This window comes from Balaenoptera physalus, assembly GCF_965194825.1.
Source record: "Balaenoptera physalus genome assembly, chromosome: 8".
Lineage (NCBI taxonomy): Eukaryota > Metazoa > Chordata > Mammalia > Artiodactyla > Balaenopteridae > Balaenoptera > Balaenoptera physalus.
The window spans coordinates 81,834,741-81,857,667 of record NC_138887.1 but is presented as its reverse complement, the minus strand read 5'-3'; the positions used below and the strand labels follow the sequence as shown (position 1 = coordinate 81,857,667).

The window sequence follows — 22,927 nt, the reverse complement described above, 5'->3', positions numbered from 1 at the left end:
CACTTCCACTGCAGGGGGCACAGGTTCGATCCCGGGTCTGGGAACTAAGATCCCACATGCTTTTTTTTTTTTTTTTTTTTTTTTTTTAATTTTGGCTCCACCACGCTGCATGTGGGATCTTAGTTCCCTAACCAGGGATTGAACGCACGCCCCCTGCATTGGAAGGTGGAGTCTTAACCACTGGACCGCCCGGGAAGTCCCTTTTCTTTCTTTTTTAAAATTGCTGAGCCATCCTTTGTTCTTCTCTGTCCCCCTTTATTCTCTTTCCTTTCTCCATCTTATTTACTTGCTTTATGCCTAACTATAAATATACTCATGAAATTGCTAAGCTAAAATGCCAATTCTAATCATTTTAGCACATTTTCCTTCAGTCTTAGTTGTAGATTTATGGCAACACATTTGGAATATTTACAGAATATAGTTCAAATATATACTTTATGTCTGTGCATAAGTGTTATAGATAAAAACAGTTTTTGACTTAAAAAAATAAAACACTATTGCTAAAACTAAGACAAATGAGATTATAGTGAAGTTATTTGAGTTTCTTTATCGCTGTAAGGTCTCAAATGATGAAAACATTTCACTACTTAAAGTTTGTAGGCCTCAACTTAAATGTGACTATCACAGTTCTGATATTAACATGCTAGATGTTTTTATATTGAAATAATAGATAGTGCTGACACAACTTTACAGCAGTGTTTGCTTCAAAACACCTTGGAATACAAAATAATCATTTTTTTCATATAGCAATTCCTGAGTATTGAGACCATTTTCTAATCATGGACAAAATATTGAATTCACAAGGGTCCTAATGACAACAATTTATTACTAATAATATGGCTGTGGTAGGAAGGAACTTAAGTTCTGAATTAAGTATTTCTGCTTAGCTACTGACATTTTTGAGCTGTGTATTTTCCAGTACTACTCTTTAAATGTAATCTTCTTTAATTTTAGCAAGATGAGTATCATATGGTTCATCTAGTATGTACTTCTCGGACTCCTCCCAGTTCTCCAAAATCCAGCACCAGTAGAGAAAGTCATGAAGCACTGACATCCAGCAGCAATTCTGTGAGTTGTTTTGGGCAGAGTAAATGTTGAAGTTTTCTGATTATCCTTTTTTGCCTCTAAAAATTAAGTGGAAAACAGAACAATTCGCTCTTGTGGGTTGTGAGACTGTGTTTTGAACAGCTCAAGTTAAGCATTTAAACTTCATTTTTAGAGATCCAATACACAGTGTTATCCCCTGAAGCCTGTTGCCCATGAGTTATAATTTACTATATGGCAGGTCAGTAATAGACCCAATCTTCAGGGGTTTAATTACTGAAATACTCAAAAGACGGAATTATGATCTGGTTATATAATATAAACTCTAGGGCCAGTATTTCAGAAATATTTAAAGTATTTGATATAGTATATTTAATCAAGGTAGATTAAATTATTTAAACTTTAAGTTTCCTAAATCTTCTTGGTAGATTGCTTGGTCAAGAACTTTGTTTTTTAAAATGATTGCATTTGAGCCTATATTCCAACTGTGGGAGGAATAATTACTTAACCTACTCAGTTCCTTCAGACTTGAGTATTCATTTCTCCCTTCTTATTTTTACATCTGCTTAAAACTGTTTTGGAAATTTTAAAAACTAGTTGAACTTTTCAACTTAGATATTGTCTACAAGTTTTAGAGACACCGTCTCAAATCCTTTTATATTAAATTATTTTTGGTTTCCCGTAAAACCTTTATGTGACACTTTTGGAGGTGAAAGAAAAGGACTGGATGAGTGGAAGCTTGCTTAAAACTTCCTGGGCAGGGAACTTTTGTACTGCTAAGTGTACTTTCCTTCTTGTCAAGAATCTAGCCAAAACTTTAAGGACGGGATGAATGGCATGGGTGATATAGATACTGCCAGTTAACTGCTTCTTTAAGAAACTAAATCTTCTAGTCGCTGTATTTAATTAGCATAGCCTCAATGGTATTTTCTAGTACCAGCCATGGGAGTTTAGCTTATATTAAATTGAGATATGTTTTGTCAGTAAACCTAAGGGTCTTTCTATGTTTCCTACCTTGCATAAGAAGGGACAAAACCCTTGCATTGGAATAGAGTCCTGTATATAGTCTTTGGACACAGTTGTGTTGCTCCTGTTTTTGTTGATGAAGAACCTTCTCACTTTTCTGGTGGTTCCTCGTTCATGATTTCATGTCATTAGTATATATATTCAGTTTTTTTAAGGTGTGTTATAAAAACCTAAAAAGTATCAAAGGAGAATTAAGTTGAATTCCTCTTAATTTTTTATGGCAGATAAATTTCAATGGGACTTGAAAATGTCTTAAGAATCTGTTCATGAAAGAGTTATCCAATAAGGCCAGAAATAATTAGTTCTAGAGAAATTAGGCTGTGCTGCCAAATGGCTAGGCCTTTCTTCTATTAATTTTTTAATGAACACCATATTTTGATGGTCCCTTTAACAAGAAATCATGCCAAAAAAGAACACCTTCCAGGTTATGTGCCTAACAATCAGGCTCCCTAGTAAGGTTTCTGGTGTCTGTGTGGTGTGGAATAACATCTTAAAGCTTTTGTTAGTTTTGCAAAAGACCAGTGTCCGTGGGACCTTTCACATGGCAGGACTAAGGAAGGTAGAGAGGCAAAAAGACATGCTGTAAATAGGAAGGCAGTACAGGTAAATGCAATTTTAATGAACTTGGAAGGATGTTGAAATTATTTTGTACCCAGCTTTTTAAAGTGGGTAATTTATATAAAATGTAATTGTGTTTTAAATTTACATAAAACACTTGACAAACTATTTTCAAGCAGCAGCAAATTGAGGTGGTCTTCAAGAGATTATATTGTTTGAGGTTATTTGAATCTGTGAGTTACTGACATCACTGAAGCATGAGAATTTTAAAATCCTGTTTGGTATCTTGTTCATGTTGTAAAAAAACTATTTGTTGGTGGTATCTATAAACTAATAGAATTTTAGAACTGAAAGAAATCTTGAAAATCTAGTTCAATCTCATTTTTTATAGGAAAGCTGAGACTCGGGTTAAGTGAATTTTAAGGTTATGTTCCTTGTTAATGTCAGAGATAGCACCAAATTCTAGCATGTTCCTCAATATTTTAAACGAGTGTACTACTAATAGCATGTTATACAGTAGCTGTTATACAGTAGTAGTTCATAGTAACTGTTTAAGTGACACAGTTTTTAGTACCATTTATTAAACACTTCCTATGTGTTAAGCATCATGAAAAGAGCTTTGTATGAATTTAATTTTCACAAATTTTGTATGCTATTATTTTTGTATATAATTACTACTCAGCCTTTTATAGTTGAGAAATGGACTAATGTTGTGTAATTAAGTGATTTTGATATTCTAAACTCTTCAGTCTCGTAAGAATTAAAATATCTACCTATTAAGCTGGGCACAGGAGTCAAATCAGTAAATTTCTAAAATTCACTCTTTGCAGAGGGATTTCATAAGTACATTTTTAGCAATGTGTCTATAATATTGTGATTGTAATGAATTAAATCTCCTTGAAAAAATAATTACATTTTTGTTTGTAGAGTTCAGATCTGTCAGGATCATCAACTCCATCATCCAGTCAAGAAACCTTGTCTTTAGCTACCAGTTCGTCCTCAGAAGGATTGAGGCAACGAACCCTTCCACAAGCACAAACCGACCCAGCACAGAGTCATCAGTTCCCATATGTAATGCAAGGGTGAGTGAAACTGATAGCTGTGGGCCTCTTAATAATCTGTGACTCCAGACTTTCATGGTAGTCCCCTTCAGTAATCAAAGTACATTTGAAATTTATTCATATACCTGATTATATGTTTTGAGAATTAGAGGGTTAGGTGGATCAGTGTTTTTTTAATTTTTTTGGCTGTCCCACACGGTTTTTGGGATTTTAGTTCACTCATCAGGGACTGAACCCCAGGTCCTCTGCAGTGAGAGCATGGAGTCCTAACCATTGGACCGCCAGGGAATTCCCAGGAGCAGTGATTTTTTTTTTTTTTTTTAAGTGAATGGTGTTTTGTTTTTTTAAATTTATTTATTTTATTTATTTTATTTTTGGCTGTGCTGGGTCTTTGTTGCTGCACGTGGGCTTTTCTCTAGTTTAGGCGAGCGGGGGCTACTCTTCGTTGCAGTGCACGGGCTTCTCATTGCGGTGGCTTCTCTTGTTGCGGAGCATGGGCTCTAGGCATGCGGGCTCAGTAGTTGTGGCCTGCGGGCTCTAGAGCGCAGGCTTAGTAGTTGTGGCACACGGGCTTAGTTGTTCCGCGGCATGTGGGATCTTCCCGGACTCGGGCTCGAACCCGTGTCCCCTGCATTGGCAGGCAGATTCTTAACCACTGCGCCCCCAGGGAAGCCCAGGAGCAGTGCTTTTGAAAGCTGGTTGTACATTAGAATTGTCTAGGGCAGTACTTTTCAGTCTTTAATGTTTGTGCTAATCACCTGGAGATCTTATTAAGATGCCGGTTCTGATTCAGTAGGTCTTATGGGGCCTGAGATTCTGTATTTCCAGCAAGCTCCCCTGTGATGCTGATGCTTCTGATGCTTAGAACATACTTTGAATAACAAGGATCTAGGTAACTAAAATTTTTGTTTTTACTCAGTCTCACTATAGGTCTATGCAAATTAGTCTTCTGGGGAGCAGATGGGTGAGTGAGGGTGTTCTTGGAAGAGTACAGGGCCCAGTAATATGTTTTTAAAAACTTCCACTGGTGTTTATGATCAGCCAGGCTTGGTAACAACTGAGGTAGAATAAAACTGTGATGTATTATGAAGATATGCTAACCATTGCATGTTATCCAGAGTCTTTCTTAGAGGAGTTTACTCAAGAAGCTTGCTATGGCTACCTTATATTTAGCAATTACAGCAGGCCTCTTGGGTTAGGCAGTTCCAGGGGGGAATGCAGTCGACAGCCACAGCACATCTTTCAGACAGCTCAGAAAGGAGGATCTTGGAGAATACAGTTTAGACCTGGGTTATGTCTAAAACCAGAGTACTTTTGAAGTGAAGGAAACATGAATAATAGGTAGTGGTAGTTGTTTTGTGTTGCGTATCATGCTGTGGGACTGCAGTGTGTGACAGCGCTCCGGATCCGTGATGGTGAGGCTGGAAATAAGGAAATGGCTAGGACCCCTCAGAATGGTAGTAAGTGATATAACCAAGGAGTAGCCACTGACTGTTATGCCAAACAGGATGTAATAACATACAGGTACTTTCTACTTAGAACTTTAAACTTAATTCAATTCTTAATGCAGAAAAACAAAGCGGAGTATATAGCAAAATATTTAAAGGACTCATTTGTCTCATATTCTTGAGTTTTTCTTCTAAAAATAAGTGTTTAGATGAGGCTGATTGTAGACTTTTATGAAGCATCCTATGAAACTATCAACATTTTTGTTTTCAGAAAATGATTATTACAAACCAAAGTTTAGTTATTTATAAAAAACAGTGTTGTCACGGTTTACATTATAGAATAATGGCTTAAAATACTTTCTGTCTTATGACAATGATTCCTTTCCTGTCTTTTTTGCAGAGTAAGACAGTTCAGTTCCTCTCAATTTATACAGAGTGATTTTACTAATATTTTACCAAATACGGTGGTAGTGATAGAAAGTGAGAAAATTATGGATATAATAAACCTGGAAGAATATGTAATGACATGTTAATAATAGTTATCTCTGCACAATAAGATTTTTAACTCTTTCTCATACTTACAGTGAATATATTTTGTAATAAACAAAACAAAGTGTGTAAAGTTGCACATCTTCAGAATAAGACCATGGTTATCTTGGGAAAAGATTAGTAATTTCTTTAGGCTGTTGAGAAAATCAACAAACTTTGGAGACAAAGGCATTTAGCTCTTAGAAGTATATAAAACAGATTAGAAAAATCTGAAATAGTGTTTATTTTGCTAAAAATGAATATTAAGATGATAAGCAATAAAATCCTTAAAGATTTGAGCTTCACTTAGGCAATCTATTACTAGATGAATAATGTTTTAAATCAGGAGGGCAGTATAGCTTAGTGGATGTACAGATTCAGGAGCCAGCCTGCCTTGGTTTGAATCCTGGCCCTAACCACTGACTAGCTTGGGCAAGTCTCTTCTCTACTTTGTTTCAGTTTGCTCATGATCTGGAGATAACAGTACTTATCATACAGGATTTCTGTGTGGATTAAGAGTTCACGTATGTAAAGTGTTTACTGATGTGTTAGCAAATATTTATAAATGCATTCATATTTATAAATGAATGTTGTACATTCATTCAGCAAACAGATTTATAGTCATCTGTGAGTCTGATGCACTGAAACATTTGAATGAATGCCAGTGCTAGGTGCTGGAAAATGAATCTATATTTGGAAAGAGCACTTTGTGATTTACAAAACAATTTAAGGGAAAGTTCAGTAAATAAGTTATTCAGTTCAACAATGAACGTGATTTAATTTCATCTTATAGTTGTAATTTTTTACTAATGAATACTTTACATCTGTCTTTAAGTAAATTTTATTGAATATAGCCTTAGCCTTAAATGTACAAGAGCAGTAATTTAGTGACCTTGAAGAATTCACCAACAAAATATAATCTCTGCACACCTTTTTTAGACTTCAGTACAGCTTATGTTTAACTAGTCACATGTGTTTTCCACCATGTAGGTTAGTACTCTCAATCTTTAGTGAACTTGTTAAAATTGCTAAATTCTGATCCCTACTCCCTGAGTTTTTGAATCACTAGGTTTAGGGTAGTGGTTAGGAATCTGCCAACTTAACAGCATTCTGGGAACCTCTCTTTTTAAGAAGCTCTAATGCAGGTGATTATTTGCCCATCAAGATCTTGAGGAAACATGAGAAGACCAAACAGTACATGTATATCACCACATTACCACATTGGCTATCCATTTATAATGTCACGTTTATAAATCTTGACTGACTGTTTTGGACTCAGTGTGCTGTGCTGTCATATTTATTTAACTCCAAAAACTGCTGACTGGTTTATAGAATACCCACTGTTTTGTACACTCAATTTTTCCCCCTGAAATAGTAACAACCTTGTTTTATAATTACTGAAACTGAAAACCTACTCATTGTACCCTTCTGTGTTATCTGATTTTTTAATAGTAAAAATTGCTTATAACCCACCACCCAGAAATAACTATTGCTAACATTTTTGTAGTTTCCTTCCAAATAATTTTCTAAGTATACTTTTTAAATAGAAATATCATACTATTTTATTTTATAAACCTTTTAAAAAAGCATAATGTAGCCTGGACATATTTCCAGATCGAATATAAATCTACAACATTTTAAGTCTGTATTAGCAATAAGTTTAGCCAAGGAGGTGAAAGAGCCATGCACTGAAAACTATAAGACAATGATGAAAGAAATTGAAGACACAAATAAATGGAAAGATATTCCATGCTCATGGATTAGAAGAATTAGTGTTGTTAAAATGTCCATACTACTCAAAGCAATCTGTAGATTCAGTCAATCCCTATCAAAATTCTAAATGATATTTTTCACAGAAATAAAACAAACAATCCTAAAGTTTGTGTGGAACCACAAAAGACCTCAAATAGCCAAAGCAATCTTGAGAAAGAAGAGCAAAGCTAAAGGCATCACACTCCCTGATTTCAAACTATACTACAAAGTAACAGTAATTAAAACAATATGGTATTGGCATAAAAACAGACACATAGATCAGTGGAACAGAATAGAGAAACCAGAAATAAACCCATACATATATAGTCAATTAATTTATGACAAAGGAGGCAATAATATATAATGAGGAAAAGACAGTCTCTTCAATAAATGGTGTTGGGAATACTGAACAGCCACATGCAAAAGAATGAATCTAGACTACTGTTTTATACCATACTTAAAAATTAACTCAAAATGGGAATTCCTTGGCAGTCCAGTGGTTAGGACTCCGTGCTTTCACTGCCGAGAGCACAGGTTCAATCCCTGGTCGGGGAACTAAGATCCTGCAAGCTGCGGGGCATGGCCAAAAAAAAAAAAAGTTACCTCAAAATGAATTTGACTTGAATGTAAGACTTGAGACCATAAAACTCCTAGAAGAAAATAAGCTCCTTGACACTGGACTTGGTGATGATTTTTTAGATTTGACAACAAAAGGAAAAATAAATGGGATTACATCAGACTAAAAACCTTCTGCACAGCAAAGGAAATCATCAACAAAATGAAAAGGCAACCTACTGAATGGGAGAAAATATTTGCAAATCATATCTCTGATAAGGGGTTAATATCCAAAATATATAAAGAACTCATACAATAGCAAAAACACAAACAATCTGATTAAAAAATGGGCAGAGGATCTGAATAGACTTTTTCCCAAGAAGACATACAGATGGCCAGCAGGTACATGAAAAGATGCTCAACATCACTAATCATCAGGGCAATGCAAGTCAAAACCACAATGAGATACCACCTCACACCTGTCAGAATGGCTGTTATTAAAAAGACAACAAATAACAAGTGTTGGTCAGGATCGTGGAGAAAAGGGTACCCTTGTGCACTGTTGTTGGGAATGTAAATTGGTGCAGCCACTATGGAAGACATTATGGAGTTTCCTCAGAAAATTAAAACTAGAACTACCATATGATCCATCAATTTCACTTCAGAGTATTTATCTGAAGAAAATGAAAATACTTAATTTGAAGAGATATATGTACCCCCATGTTCACTGCAGCATTATTTACAATAGCCATGATAAGGAAGCAGCCTAAGTGTCCATAGATAGATTAATGGCTAGAGAAATTATGGTACATATTTACACAATGGAATACTATTCAGCCATAAAAAAGAAAAGTTATACCAGTTTACTTTTCCAATAACAGTTGGAGAGTGTGGAGAGTCTTGAAAAGGCATATTCTGGAAACGAAGTGGGGATTCCATGCAGGTTTTCTATGAAAGAATTTGTCCCTGATTGTTGAAGTTTCCAGTTCCTTTCATCTCCTCTCCTTTATAATTCTTAACTTTAAAAAGCATACTAATGAATGTCTATTATAAGGAACCCTTACTTACCTAACATCCAGCTTCAGCAACTATTAGTAGACTACTATTCTTCAACCATTCCCCCTTGCTCCTCCTTTTCTTCTTGGGCTGGAGTATTTCTAAAGTAAAATCTAGACATCATATCACTTCATCTGTAAATACTGTGTATCTGTAACAGACGTGAAAGATATGGACTAAGAATCACAATACCATTAGAACACTCAACAAAATTAAAACATTTTTAATATCATTTAATATCCAATTCGTGATCCATTTTCCCTGATTGTCTCGAATGTCTTTTTATGGTTGTTTTGATTGGGTCAGTATTGAAAGAGATTGACCTACTGCATTTGGTTGATGTTTCTTAAGGCTCTTCTAATCTAATCCCTATCCCTACCTTTTTTTACTTTATGCCTTTTCTGTTCTATGTAATTTCCCATACTAGTCTATCTAGATTCGGCTCACTACATCCTTGTGGCATCATTAATATTTTCCTTTGTTTTCACAGATTGCCTGTAAACTGGTAGTTAGATCTAGAGCTCAATTAAATTCAGTTAAAGTTCAACTTATTTTTATTTATTTTTTTTACTTTAGCTTATGTGGAAAATGTGAATTTTATTAACTCACTTTTATAAAACATTTTGACAGATGATTAACAAATAATAATGTAACTAACAAATCTTAGAATCTTAACATCATAGAAGTTTGCTTCTTACTCATGTAGTAGTCTGATTCTAGTGTTTAATCCCATCTAGGTGATTTTTCGCCATCTGGTGATTCAAAGACCCAGGGTTTTTTCAATTTTATGGCTTTGCAAGACTCATAAGGGAATTCCCTGGCAGTCTAGTGGTAGGACTTGGTTCTTTCACTGCCAGGGCCCGGGTTCTATCCCTGGTCGGGTAACTGAGCTCTCCTGCAAGCTGTGCTGCCAAAAATAAAAAATAAAAAAAATAAAAAAGGGAGGGATAGATTGGGAGTTTGGGATTGACATGTACACACTACTACATTGAAAATAGATAACCAAGAAGGATCTATTGTATAGCACAGGGAACTCGGCTCAATATTCTGTAATAACCTAAATGGGAAAAGAATTTGAGAAAGAGTGGATACTTGTATGGGTATAACTGAATCACTTTGCTGTACACCTGTAACTAACACATCATTGTTAATCAACTATAATATAAAATTAAAATTAGAAAAAAGGCTCATAAAATCTTGGAGTTCGTCTGTTCATCTGTATGTACTTGGCAAATGGAGAAAGGAGCATAGGGAAACACACCTACTTTGTAAATACCTTGGCCTAGAAGTGATATATTCCACTGTCACTCATTACATGAGCAAGAACTAGCCACACAGCTCAATGAATTGCCAGAGGACCTAGGAAATGTAGTCCCTAGCTGGGGAGACACACTTCCCAGCAGATACTCAAGGAGGAAAACTATAGGAGGAAAGCACAGATTTTGGTGAACACATCATTATATTTCCCTCCCTAGCAATGATAATAACAATATTTTATTAATATTTGCTTACTTTGTACCAGACATTGATGTGCTTAATATATATATATATAATTTAACAACCATAGGGGATAGGAAATGTTCTCATACCTATATAAGGAAACAGGCACAGAGGATGCTCCAGAATATATTTTACAAATGATTTTCTTATGACAGAAGCTGAATCTTACTGTGATTTTTAGTAAGAAACAGTAAATTGTATTTTTTTTTTAAATAGATTTATTTTATTTATTTATTTATTTATTTAGGCTGCGTTGGGTCTTCGTTGCTGCGCGTGGGCTTTCTCTAGTTGCGGCGAGCAGGGGCTCCTCTTCGTTGCGGTGCACGGGCTTCTCATTGCGGTGGCTTCTCTTGTTGCGGAGCAGGGACTCTAGGCCTGCGGGCTTCAGTAGTTGTGGCACGTGGGCTCAGTAGCTGTGGCTCGAGGGCTCTAGAGTGCAGGCTCAGTAGTTGTGGCGCACGGGCTTAGTTGCTCCGCGGCATGTGGGAATCTTCCTGGACCAGGGCTCGAACCCTTGTTCCCTGCATTGGCAGGCGGATTCTCAACCACTGCACCACCAGGGAGGCCCAGTAAATTGTATTTAAATACAATACTAAAATGGAATGTGCATATAAATATAGATCAAAGAATAAAAATTTCATTGAAAAAATTGAAAAACATTGCATGTATCATGAAGCAACACCTCATGCTTCTTTTACAGCCAGTCCCATTTAAAAAACTTTCATACATGAAATTATTTCATGATTAGTAGATGTTTTCAAATGCTGTTTTTAACTGATAAATACTAGAAATTTGATTGCTATATCATATATTTCTATCATGTAAACAGAAAATTACCAAAGATAAGGAAAAGTCAGTTTTCTCTATATGCTAGTACTTCTGATTTGGATAATTTTAACCTAAAGACTTTGTTAATTTCCATCACTCTGCTTTAGATTTGAGCAAACCAGGAAAAGATCTGTTATCTACTTGATGACTAAGTGGTCTGCTTTAGGCCATTAAAAAACATTATTTTGGAATAACTGAAAATTTGCAAAAATTCTTAAGTTACTTTTTATAACAGACTGGTTAGAGGACACTTAAGAGAACGCACACATATTAAAAACATGAGAGCATTATTTTTCATTTCCATTTCCACATACTGTCTTCTTTGAACAGCCTATCTGATTAAGCTCCCATAGGTTGTGTTCTCTGTATAATGCGGCCAAAGGCAAACCTGATTCCACACACTATAAAATTATAAGCATTGTAAATAGTAATGTTTAATTATTTGGCTGACAAGATCAGTTATAGAATGAAAGATGACAGTGTGTGGAAATGGAAAAGAGAAATACTGATTTCATGTTTTTAATATGTGTACATTCTCTTAAGTGTCCTCCCTCCCTCCCTCCCTTCCGCTTATTTTTTTTCAAAGGAATTTTTTTAGGTAGTGCTGTGTCCTTGCCTCGCTTCAGGAGGCACCTAAAGTTTGGCTGTCTTATTACCTCTAGTCATGTTAAAGTGGAACAGTGGGCACAGGTGTTGCCAGCCTGATCCTCCATCGTACAGTTCCTTGTCAGCCTTTTAGTAGTCACTGATAATCACTGACTAGATCCATTATTTCATTAATTGTTACAAAATGGTAATTTCCTAATCCTATCATTTCTCTTCTGTTTATTAGCTATGCTTCTTGTATAACACACTTTCTCTCATCATTTTGTTATCCTAAAATACAATCCATTCAAGAAAGGTCTGATAAATGCTGGGTTCTTTATCAGTTTTCGGAGTAGTAGTTGTTTCCCTAGTAACCATGAAAGGTGATGAATGAGGTTTTTTTGTTTTTGTTTTTTTAGAGTGTCAATGTGAACTTAAGACTTTTATTTTTTTAAGAATTTTTTTTGATGTGGACCATTTTTAAAGTCTTTATTGAATTTGTTACAATATTGCTTCTTTTCTATGCCTTGCCCTTTGGCCCCGAGGCATGCAGAATCCTAGCTCCCTGACCAGGGATCAAACCCACATCCCCCCACATTGGAAGGGGGAGTCTTAACCACTGGACCGCCAGGGAAGTCCCTGAACTTAAGGCTTTTAATATGTTTGTGTTTGGTCTACAGACTATCTACTGAAAGAAGGTAGTCATTCATCTTGATACTCTTTGATACTCTTGATTCATCTTTGGCCTGTGGGAGCCTGTTCAATTTTCTACTGTGTCCTTTTGCATTATTTTAGTAATTTTTGGATAGTGTCCTAGATTCATGCTTGACTAGACTTCCCAGGCTCATCTTGATCCCATTCCCAGGGAATCCTGATGACAGATAGTATTCATAGATTAAAATTTTCATGGTTCTTTTTTTTTTTTTGAGAGTGATTTTCATCTTTATTGTTGTGCATCACTTTACTTTAAAAAACAAACAAATCTGTTTATCACTTTACCATAGGAAACAGGGACTGAGTTGATAAAGAAGGTATACTTAGGTAGGAAAAACAAATAACTATGGCTTAGAAGTTGCCACTCTATGCTGACAACAAATAAAAAGCTGAACAAACTGAAAAACCAGTAACTCTTCTTAGGTCTGTCAGAGAACTGAGGTCATAGGGCAGACTGCTGCCCCTCAAATTGGAGAGACAGACAGACATATACAGAGAATCACAACTTAATGAAGCAGAAATCCATGAGGAGAAACCTCCATGGGAACCAGTGCTGGGGTAGGAAAACCTGAATTGTAATTGATGAATTACAGTTACAGTAAACTGAGCTGGAGGGTCAATATGGACGACTCTGGGGTTAAAAACTCCAGAGGGACCCAGTCATATGTGGGCCTCCACACGTTTGTCAGTTTTGCTTCTAGGAGCTTGACCAGGTCCTCACAGTAAATACCAGAGAGGAATTCCTTCGTGTTTCTAGCAAGCAGAGGAGAAAAGAAAATGATTTTGAAATAACACCAGACCATTCTGTTCTTCTTAACAAGGTCTGCCCTCAGGAGAAACGATTTTACCAGAACATCACGTGCTAGGGTTTATCAGAGCCTAACCTACTTGGTGCTTCTCAGTATTCCTTCCCCTTAGGTGGGACAGGATGGGCGGAGGGGACTGGAGTTGAGTGTTTCCCTTCCCCCAAGTATGGTTCTTTTTTGTCTTTAGAATTTATCCTATTACAGTTAAAATGCTATGTTTTGAAGTCAGTAGAATAAATCTTCTCTGTGTGGTATGCTGCAGACTTGATACACGAGTTCATTTGTTTCAGTTTCTTTGAATTTTTTTTATGTCTTGTTATTTTTTCTTTTTGATTTAGCTTTTTTCTTAATTGCATAAAACATTTCTATGGTTCCAGTCTCAAATCTATAAAACAAGATACATTAAGAGCCCTGCTTTCATTTTATTCCCTTTTCCTGTTCTCTCTCTCCCCATAATACGTAACTACTTTTATGACTTTTTGGTTTTGGTTTATCCTTCCACTGTTTCATAGTGAAAATTTAAGAAAGTGTGTATACACACACATACACACAATGTATATACATACATATAAATATATCCTTTTCATTCTAACATGAAAGATAGCATATTATACATAATCTGCACCTTGCTTTTTAACAAAATATCACATGACAATATACAGGAGGTCATTCTGTGGGAGGATATGGAGATTTTCATTCCTTTTTACATCTGCATACCAATTCACTGACTGCATAAATTGTGAAATCCACTCTCCTGTTGATGAATATTTGAGTTATTTTCCGTCTTTACTGTTACAAATAGTGTTGTAATGAATAGCTTTGTGCGTATATCATTTCAGATTTTTGCCATTTATATTTAGGATAGACTCCTAGAAGTAGAAGTAGGTCAAAGTAGATAGATCAGAGAATAAATGCCTTCATAGGACTGGAATTAAAAACAGGTGATTTCAGGCTTCCCTGGTGGCACAGTGGTTGAGAGTCTGCCTGCCAATGCAGGGGACATGGGTTCAGGCCCTGGTCTGGGAGGATCCCACATGCCGTGGAGCAACTAGGCCCTTGAGCCACAACTACTGAGCCTGCGCGTCTGGAGCCTGTGCTCCGCAACAAGAGAGGCCGTGATAGTGAGAGGCCCGCGCACCGTGATGAAGAGTGGCCCCCGCTCGCCGCAACTGGAGAAAGCCCTCGCACAGAAATGAAGACCCAACACAGCCAAAAATAAATAAATTTAAAACAAAAAACAAAAAAAAAAACCAGGTGATTTCAGCATGCTGATAAGTGCTATGATAAGGTTCTCTCTTTTTAATCATAAGCTACTGTCCTTGTTTTCAGTTTCTCTCTGTTATTAGGGGAAAGGAGGCTGGGAGTGGGAGTAGGTTGAGTGTGTGGTTCCTAAGAGGGATGAGTACGTACAAAGGCTTAAAAGGGCAGACATGTGAAAATTTTTTCCATATTTCATATTTCTTCAAGCTAATTCTCAGGAGCAGAATTACTTGGGCAGTTGAGTATAAGTGAACATTTTTAAAGGTATTTAATTTTATGAAATTGTTTTTTAAAGCCTTATTCCAGTTTATCCTCCTGGCGATGAAAGAGTTGGGTTTCACTTGTACCCCTTGCCAACACTGGATATTGGCAGATAAAAAATCCCTATCTTTATTTTATTTGCATTTATTTGGTGTCCTAATGATTATTTCCATTTCTATGAGTTCTTTATTTAGAAAAGATACTAACTAATATTTATTGCAAACGTTTTTTTCTAAGCTCAGTATCTTTAAATTTTATGTTGTCAAATACGTTATCTTTTTTGTGCTTTCTTCTATTGCTTATAAGTTAGGAAAGTCTTCCTCCTTCCATAGTTTTGGTAAATAGTCCATTCTAATTGCATCTAGATTTTCTGTGGTTTAACTCAATACTTTATTTTAGTCTACTTGAAACTCATTTGAAACTACTTGAAACTCATTTGAATATGGAATGAGGTGAACCTTTAAACTCCCTTCCCCCAACCACCAATTTGGTCATCACTTTAACCAGCTCCAAATAATAATTCTCTATTGTGTTATTTAATGATGCATCCTCTAGAATATATTAAATTCTTATGTACTATGTTTCACTACTCTATTATTATGTGCTTTAACAGTAACTTTATAATTTCATATCAAATAAACTCTTTTTTCTTGTTTTCTGTAGAGTACCAAATATATAACATCTTGTCTGAAGGATAATTAACACAATGGAAAGTTGTAGTATACCAACCTGGGCCTGGAATGTACCTTAGCAATTATACAGTCCAGTAGTTTTTAACTTATTGGTGAGAAAGGGAAGAAGCATCTAGGGGAATTTATTAATTTATTTTCTTGACAACATAGTTTCAATAATCACATTTATGTTTTTGGCTGCAGGAAGGTGAGGTGGGAAGCTATAGTAATTTTTTCTAAGTGATTGTTAGTGGCCTTTTCTTCCCTTGACCTTTAAAAACAGTGACAAAAGTCCAGCCTTCACATTTAACAGTTGAAGTAATGGACTTGTGTGAGGTTATATTTCCTCTTAGTGGTAGAGATTGGTTGAGTTCTACTTTTAGGGGGATGAGTTTTTTCTTAGTTGGAAATACTAAGAAAATTTAAATATATACCTAGATACAGACTTATATTGTGGCTAATACTTGATTTAGATAGTTTTCATTTTGCTCAGATGCATCAGTTCACTGGGGGAAATGCTAACAGCATTTATACAAATGCCAAAACATTTATATAAATGTTTTATAATACGTCTCTGCTCCAGTGGTATGGCTTTCTCTCCAGATTTGATCACTAATTGATATCTTTTTAAATGTATAGGTGGGGTAAGGTTCTTTTCCTCTTCTTATACAGGACTTGTTTATCAAGAGCTGGGAGGAACTCTCATGGAGGATTCTCTGCTTTTCCTTCTTCATTCAGTATGTGGGAAAGCTTGGGAAGTAGTGGGGAGGGCTGCATTCAGGAGGCAGGAGGATCTTCTGAGGATGGGAGCCACTGTATGGCTCCTATTATTCCTCCAAGGATGAGGAAATTTCAGGTTACATGCAGGAGAGCTGATGCCTTAATCTAGCACCAAGTGGCCTTCAGTACCGTTTGTTGATAAGTTTTAGCCTCCCAAGCTCTTCTGAATTAGGTTTCTATAATCAATTTTTACTAATTGTATGTTAACAGTCTTTAGAGTATAAAATTAAAGTTCATGAATTTGTTAATTATTCTTGTCTCACTCTGGATAGATCAAACTAATATTAGCTAAGATAAAATTCAAGTAATGTGAAGAAAAGGAGAGTTACAAAATTCACAAATTCTGCATTTACTTATATGTTTATCCCTGTAGTTGTCTTGAGGTATGCGAATTTCTGCAAATCTCACATTACACACTTTGAAGTCATGTTCAGAGTTAGTGGTAGGGGAGAGTAAAAATAAAAATAGCTAACATTTACTGAGTACAGACTAGCAACCCTGTGAGGAAGATTCTATTATTAGCCCCATTTTAGAGATGAGGAAACTGAGGCATAGAAAAGTTAAATGTGACCACCCACAAATTTTACTGAATTAATAGAATTTTAATCTACTTTAGGAATGCATGTATAAATATGTTCTGCTAATCTTGGTTATTTAACTAAAAAATATTTTACAGATTTTAATAATGTTCATTTTTTATTTTACAGTTGATAGGTGCTATGTTTTAAATAATATTTTATTACTAATGTAAAATATCCTTTTGCTAATTCCCCCAAGTTTAGGGTTTTGGTTCTCAAGAAGAATGTACTAAAAATGTAATGAAAGTATTTTTTGACTTCTGTGCTGAAATGAGAAGATAGCAGATGTTTAATCTGGCCACACATTTGCTTTATTTTTCCATTAAAATTGGGCTGTGATGTTACTTGTTCTGTATGCTTGGGGTCAGGGTCATCTTACATAAGCTATAATGTCTTACTTGAGGAATGCTGAAAATAAGTATTTTTCATTAAGATTTAATACGTTTTGTCAATGGATTACTTGTAGTTCAGAAATAAAAATGTAGAGAAATGCTTTCAACTTCTTCTGGAGCATTAAAAGGCATTTCTTTATTACTCTATTTCAGAAATGTAGACAACCAGCTTCCTGGGCAGGCTGTTCCGGCTGGATTCCCAGTGTATCCCGCTTTCAGCCCACTGCAGATGCTATGGTGGCAACAGATGTATGCGCATCAGTATTATATGCAATAGTAAGTTAATTTGAGTTTATTTTTTTACTCATTGTGTTATTTGCTTTATTTTCTTTTTGATTCTAAGTAAGTTGATTTGGGATTTCATTTACTGATGTGTTTCATTGGTTTTTAAAAATTATTTTAAAGTATTTGGCTAAAGGAAAAAGGGTTCACATCCTGTTCACATCAACTAAACCTATTCTCTGCTTCTCTCTCTCTCCCCTAATTATATTTAGCAGTATTCAGGTGCTTTCTTTAATAGAACATTTTATCTATTTAAGAGGAGAAAACTTAGGAAAGTTTCACTGGAAGGCAGCAAATCTACGTGAAGGTAGGATGTCGAATAAAAAAGGGAATAGAAAGAATCATATGTCAGGGAGGCTCATATTGATGTAGGCTCAGTTGTGGCTAATATGCTTTCTGGACTGTTGGTATTTTAGTAAGTCTTGCTTCTGATCAGCCTGGAACAATCTTAGTACCAAATACAGTTTCTCGGTTTTCTTTCTTCTGGACTTCCTGTGTGTTCATTTAAAATTTCTAGCTTCTCTTTAATGTTCTCCTGTCCTTGTTTCTGTGATTCTGTCATCCTCTTCATTCTTTTTCTCTTCTGATCACTCATTTTGTGTCCTTTGTTTTTTCCCTTTTTCTAAATGGTAACATTTCTTGTTCAGTTAGGTATTTGTATACCTACCATGTGCCTTGTGATACTCAGTCTGGTAGGGAAGATAGGAGTCAGTCCTGGGCCAGTCATCTTGGATTTCCTTTTTCCGTGGCCTTAGTTGTTAGCTCTCTGTGGTGACTCCCGTTCTTCATCTCCTGTGCCTCCTCTTGTGTCTCCACTTAATTGTTGGAGATTTCCATAGAGAAATTTGCCTTTCCCTTAAATGCAGTATGTCTGAAATTTAACTGCACCATCCTCTTAAGTGCATTCTCCTTCTTGACTTCCTTGCCAGTGATACTGTCTCTTCTTAATCATCCTCCAAGCTCTTAACCTTAGTCAGCTTTGATTCTGGCTTCTGTTATCCCTGAATCCAACAACTTACCAAGATGAGTTAGTATGTTGTTTCTAGTTTCTGTCCTTCCCTATATCTTACTTCCAATATTTTGTGCAGATCTTTTCTAATATTAGACCCACTTTACTGCAATCGCTGTTTCTCCTTTTAGGCTCTTTACTGTATTTCATTGTACTACTGCCAGGTTAATTTGCGTAACACATAATTGAGTCTGTCATTCTCCATCCCCTAAAACATCTGATGGCTTTCTTGCCTACAGTGTGAAGTCTGTATCCTTATCCTTCCTCTAGACCTTACCCCATGAAGCTAACCTGCTTTATTAACTTCATATCCTAATGCTCTCCTGTATAACCCCTTGGCTCCAGGAAGGCTCTTTATACCTTACCTGTCGCCATAGTAATGGTTATCATTTGAGTGACTGCTTTGTCCTTAGTACTCCACTAGATGCTTTACACCCCTTGTCTTGTTTATAACCTCAAAAGAACTGTGTAAGATAAGTGGGGCTTATCGTAGTTTGCTACTGAATCATATAATCTTATGTACATCATTTAACTTCTGAGCCTCAAGTTTTCACATTTAATGAAATAACTCACCTATGAATCAGAATGTCCATGAGATAGGAAGTGTTTTGGAAATGAAAGAACCCTCTACATATACAATGTATTAGATAACTGGCTTAAATAGGCTTTTGTAGCCTGGAAAACTTCTATTTTATTTTATTTTGCTATCTTGATTTTAAAACTTTATTGTAGAAAAATTTCAACATATAAAAAGATAGAAGAGTGAAATGAATCCCTGTGTTCTCATCACCCAGCTTTCCAACATTTATCAATTCATGACAGTCTGGTTCTACAACTTTCCCCCCTTTGCTAAATAATTTAAAGCAAATTTCAGATATATTATCATTTTACCGGGAGTCTTTTACAGGAACATTTATTCTGACTTTTAAGCAATCAAATTATAAGCAAACTTCAGGACCACAGTTCTTCATAACTTGACAAGGACCTACACCAGTGTTCTCCAGATGGAGTTCCCAAAAGTCAGGATTGGGGTTGAGGGATTGTTACCTGGGATCTTGTTAATATTTTAAAATACTAATACAAATCATTTATCACTGAGAGTGGACACACAGGGTAATGATTAATGTACTTTTTTAGACAAATCTTTCAAAACATGGGTCTAAGGAACAGGTGGTGGGTGTGGGGGTCATTTATTGTCTGTAGAAGAGCAAAAGAGGCCGTTAGTGAAAAGTTCTGGGAAAAGATCTGGTCATTACCTTATAATTTAGTGAAAGAGAGAAACAGTAGTGATCACATGGCTGTTCTGATCTCTTCCACCTCTCCCTGCTAACCTAGACTACCAGGCTGGGAGATCATCCTTTCCTGAGCTACTCCTGCCGTCCATGTTGGCTCCACTTTTCCACTGGAAATTATGCTTACCTAGGAAATGAGGTGCGGGAGTTGTGATATTCCATATTAGGTTTATGACAAATACATATGACTTCCCAGGAAGTTTTGAAAGATATAGTATATAAATGTTTTTTTCTTTTTAATATTTATTTTGGTGAATATTTCAGTCAAGCTGCAGTTTCAGCTCAGGCCACATCAAATGCCAACCCAGCCCAGCCTGCTGCTTCACAGCCTCTAAATCTGGCACACGTTCCCGGAGAAGAACCCCCGCCAGCTCCAAACCTAGCGGCCCAAGAAAATCGACCCATGAATGAGAATGTTCAAATGAATGCACAGGGAGGTCCAGTGCTAAACGAAGAAGACTTCAATCGAGACTGGCTAGACTGGATGTACACGTTCTCACGAGCTGCAATTCTCCTTAGCATTGTGTACTTCTATTCTTCTTTTAGTCGGTTTATCATGGTAATGGGAGCCATGCTACTGGTTTATTTGTGAGTGATGTTCATTCACTTTTTGTGGTTTCTTTTAATTACTTTCTAAAACTGTTCAACACGGAGTCTGGCATGTGGTAGTCTGTTGTGAATGTTGAGTGAAGGAATATGAATGTTGGCCTTCAGATATCTGGCATCAAAAGCAAAGCAGGTTATGTTACGTAAGAACGTTTATCAGAATTGTCTAGAAGCAGATTTTTTCCTTTACTGTCTTTTATAAAAATTGTTAGTTCAGTTAGACATGCTCTATCAATTATTTAGAATTTGAGGTGTGTATGATGCAGTCTTGCAGAGGATATGCTTTTTAATTAATTATATTTATCAATAGTTAAGTCCTATAGGTATAGGTCAGATTTCTTTTCATAAGCAGACTAACTGTCCCTTGCCCCCCCCTTTTTCCCAAGAGGCAAACAAATATCTAGTTGAATTTCATTTTGAAAAATACCAAAAAATGATTTTATGACTCCTGATATGTCTTAATATCTAGCATAGAGTCAGTTAAGCTCATGATAGACTTTAGACTTAAATTGATTCCTGTTTTCCTGTCATTGTTTTGAGAGGGGTAGTTCTTGGCCTGAAGTAGGAGATTTGGTCTTTTCATTTATCATAGTTCTAATCATTTTTCTCTTGTAGGACACTAATGTTTGATAGTGTTACAAATAAAAACAGTTGTGACTTATTTTCTTTTCTCTTTATTTTACTGAGCAGACACCAAGCTGGATGGTTTCCTTTTAGGCAAGAAGGAGGTCAGCAACAGGCTCCCAACAATAATGCCGAAGTCAACAATGATGCGCAGAATGCAAACAATCTAGAACTTGAAGAAATGGTATGCGAATGAGGTTTTCGTATACTTTAAATATAGATGTTTCTTCAGTACTGTATGAGACCAACATAATAAGAGACTCTTGGGGTATTCCATAGTATTGAAGAAAAGTTAACATGTAAATGTGTGGTTTCATCTAGGAGAACTTATAATACTGTCAGTCATATATTAGAATTAAGTGGAAAGAACTAATATCATTCTTCCCAAAAATAGTCTAAAAAGAAAATTATGCACACAGTGAGAATTTATTGTATTAAATTGGCAGTTATCCCTTTGAACTTGAATGAGGAATTTATCAATTTTGGATTTAATGAAGATTTCTAATGACCATGAAGTTCCACTTCCTTATTATATGCTCATATTCCTTCTTTGGGAAGAATTTAACTCTCTCCTTTTCTGTCATGAGTTAATGGTAGCTGTTCAGATCACTTAGGAATATGTTTCTTCTTTTGTTTGAAAGGAGCGTCTTATGGATGATGGGCTTGAAGATGAGAGTGGAGAAGATGCAGGTGAAGATGCCAGTGCAATTCAAAGGCCTGGATTAATGGCATCAGCTTGGTCTTTTATCACCACCTTCTTTACTTCACTAATACCAGAGGGGCCTCCCCAGGTTGCCAATTAGACCTGAAAAACTGTGCCAGTTGCAAAGGAGGGTCTGAACTTAGGAAAGTGTTTTAAATAACAGTGCAATTTCAAAAAAATTTATTACTTTCTTTTCATCATCATGTATAGAGGTGTTTTTTTTTTTCTTTAAGCTTCTCATGCATATGAATATTTTAAGCACAAATGGACTACTAAATGTGTGATTTTTGTTTTAAGATCTTAACATAGCATAATAATATTGGTCTTCCAGGTTTTATTAATTTCAATTATGTATATTATACCAAGACAGACCTGTTTGTGTGTCTTCTTTAAAGAGCTGCTTCACATATAAATGTCTAGCTAATATCTCAGCCCTTCAATGTATAATTTGAATACATATATCTATTTTCTGTGAATTATCCTGAAAGTTTTAAACAGAATGACCTCATAGTTTTTAACAAAGAATATTATTTACCTAAAATGTGCTAGTAGCATCTTGCCCAGCCATAAAGCAATAAACTTCTCAATAATCTTAATTTTGACATTTGAATAAATGGAAACTTTCTATTTTAAGGGCATATCCCATCGATTGGAATTAGTACCTTAAAAAAAAAGGCAGCTCTTCAATGGAATTAATAGTGATATAAAATGTTTGATATAGGCAGTACTTTTATAAAATAAGATTCTGGAAATTGCTCCCTGTAATTTTTTAAAATAAAAGGTCAATTATGGTAAACTGTCTTATGGGATATTTATTCAAACTCTTCCATAATGTACCCATTACATGCAAAATCTATGTAAATTTCAGTAGTTTTGGGGTTGCTAAAGTCTTCAAGGTCATTTTCACCTCTTTCCATTCCAGATGGATATCTTCTAGTTCTCAGGTAGTCTGAAACCTCATTAGTTTACTTAAAAATCCCTGTGAAAGTCAATTCAATATTTCTTAAA

General features: G+C 35.7%; 1 protein-coding gene across 1 annotated transcript in view; it reads left to right on the top strand.

The window, feature by feature from the left end:
• The window catches only part of HERPUD2 (HERPUD family member 2), a 48,127-nt gene extending 25,412 nt beyond the window's left edge, over nucleotides 1-22,715 (top strand). The window contains exons 4-9 of the mRNA XM_082472026.1: nucleotides 955-1,068; nucleotides 3,556-3,710; nucleotides 17,557-17,679; nucleotides 20,251-20,574; nucleotides 21,283-21,400; nucleotides 21,858-22,715. Coding sequence (XP_082328152.1) covers nucleotides 955-1,068; nucleotides 3,556-3,710; nucleotides 17,557-17,679; nucleotides 20,251-20,574; nucleotides 21,283-21,400; nucleotides 21,858-22,019 — 996 coding nt within the window. The 3' untranslated portion in view covers nucleotides 22,020-22,715. The remainder of the gene's footprint in view (nucleotides 1-954; nucleotides 1,069-3,555; nucleotides 3,711-17,556; nucleotides 17,680-20,250; nucleotides 20,575-21,282; nucleotides 21,401-21,857) is intronic.
• Nucleotides 22,716-22,927: the final 212 nt, after the last annotated feature.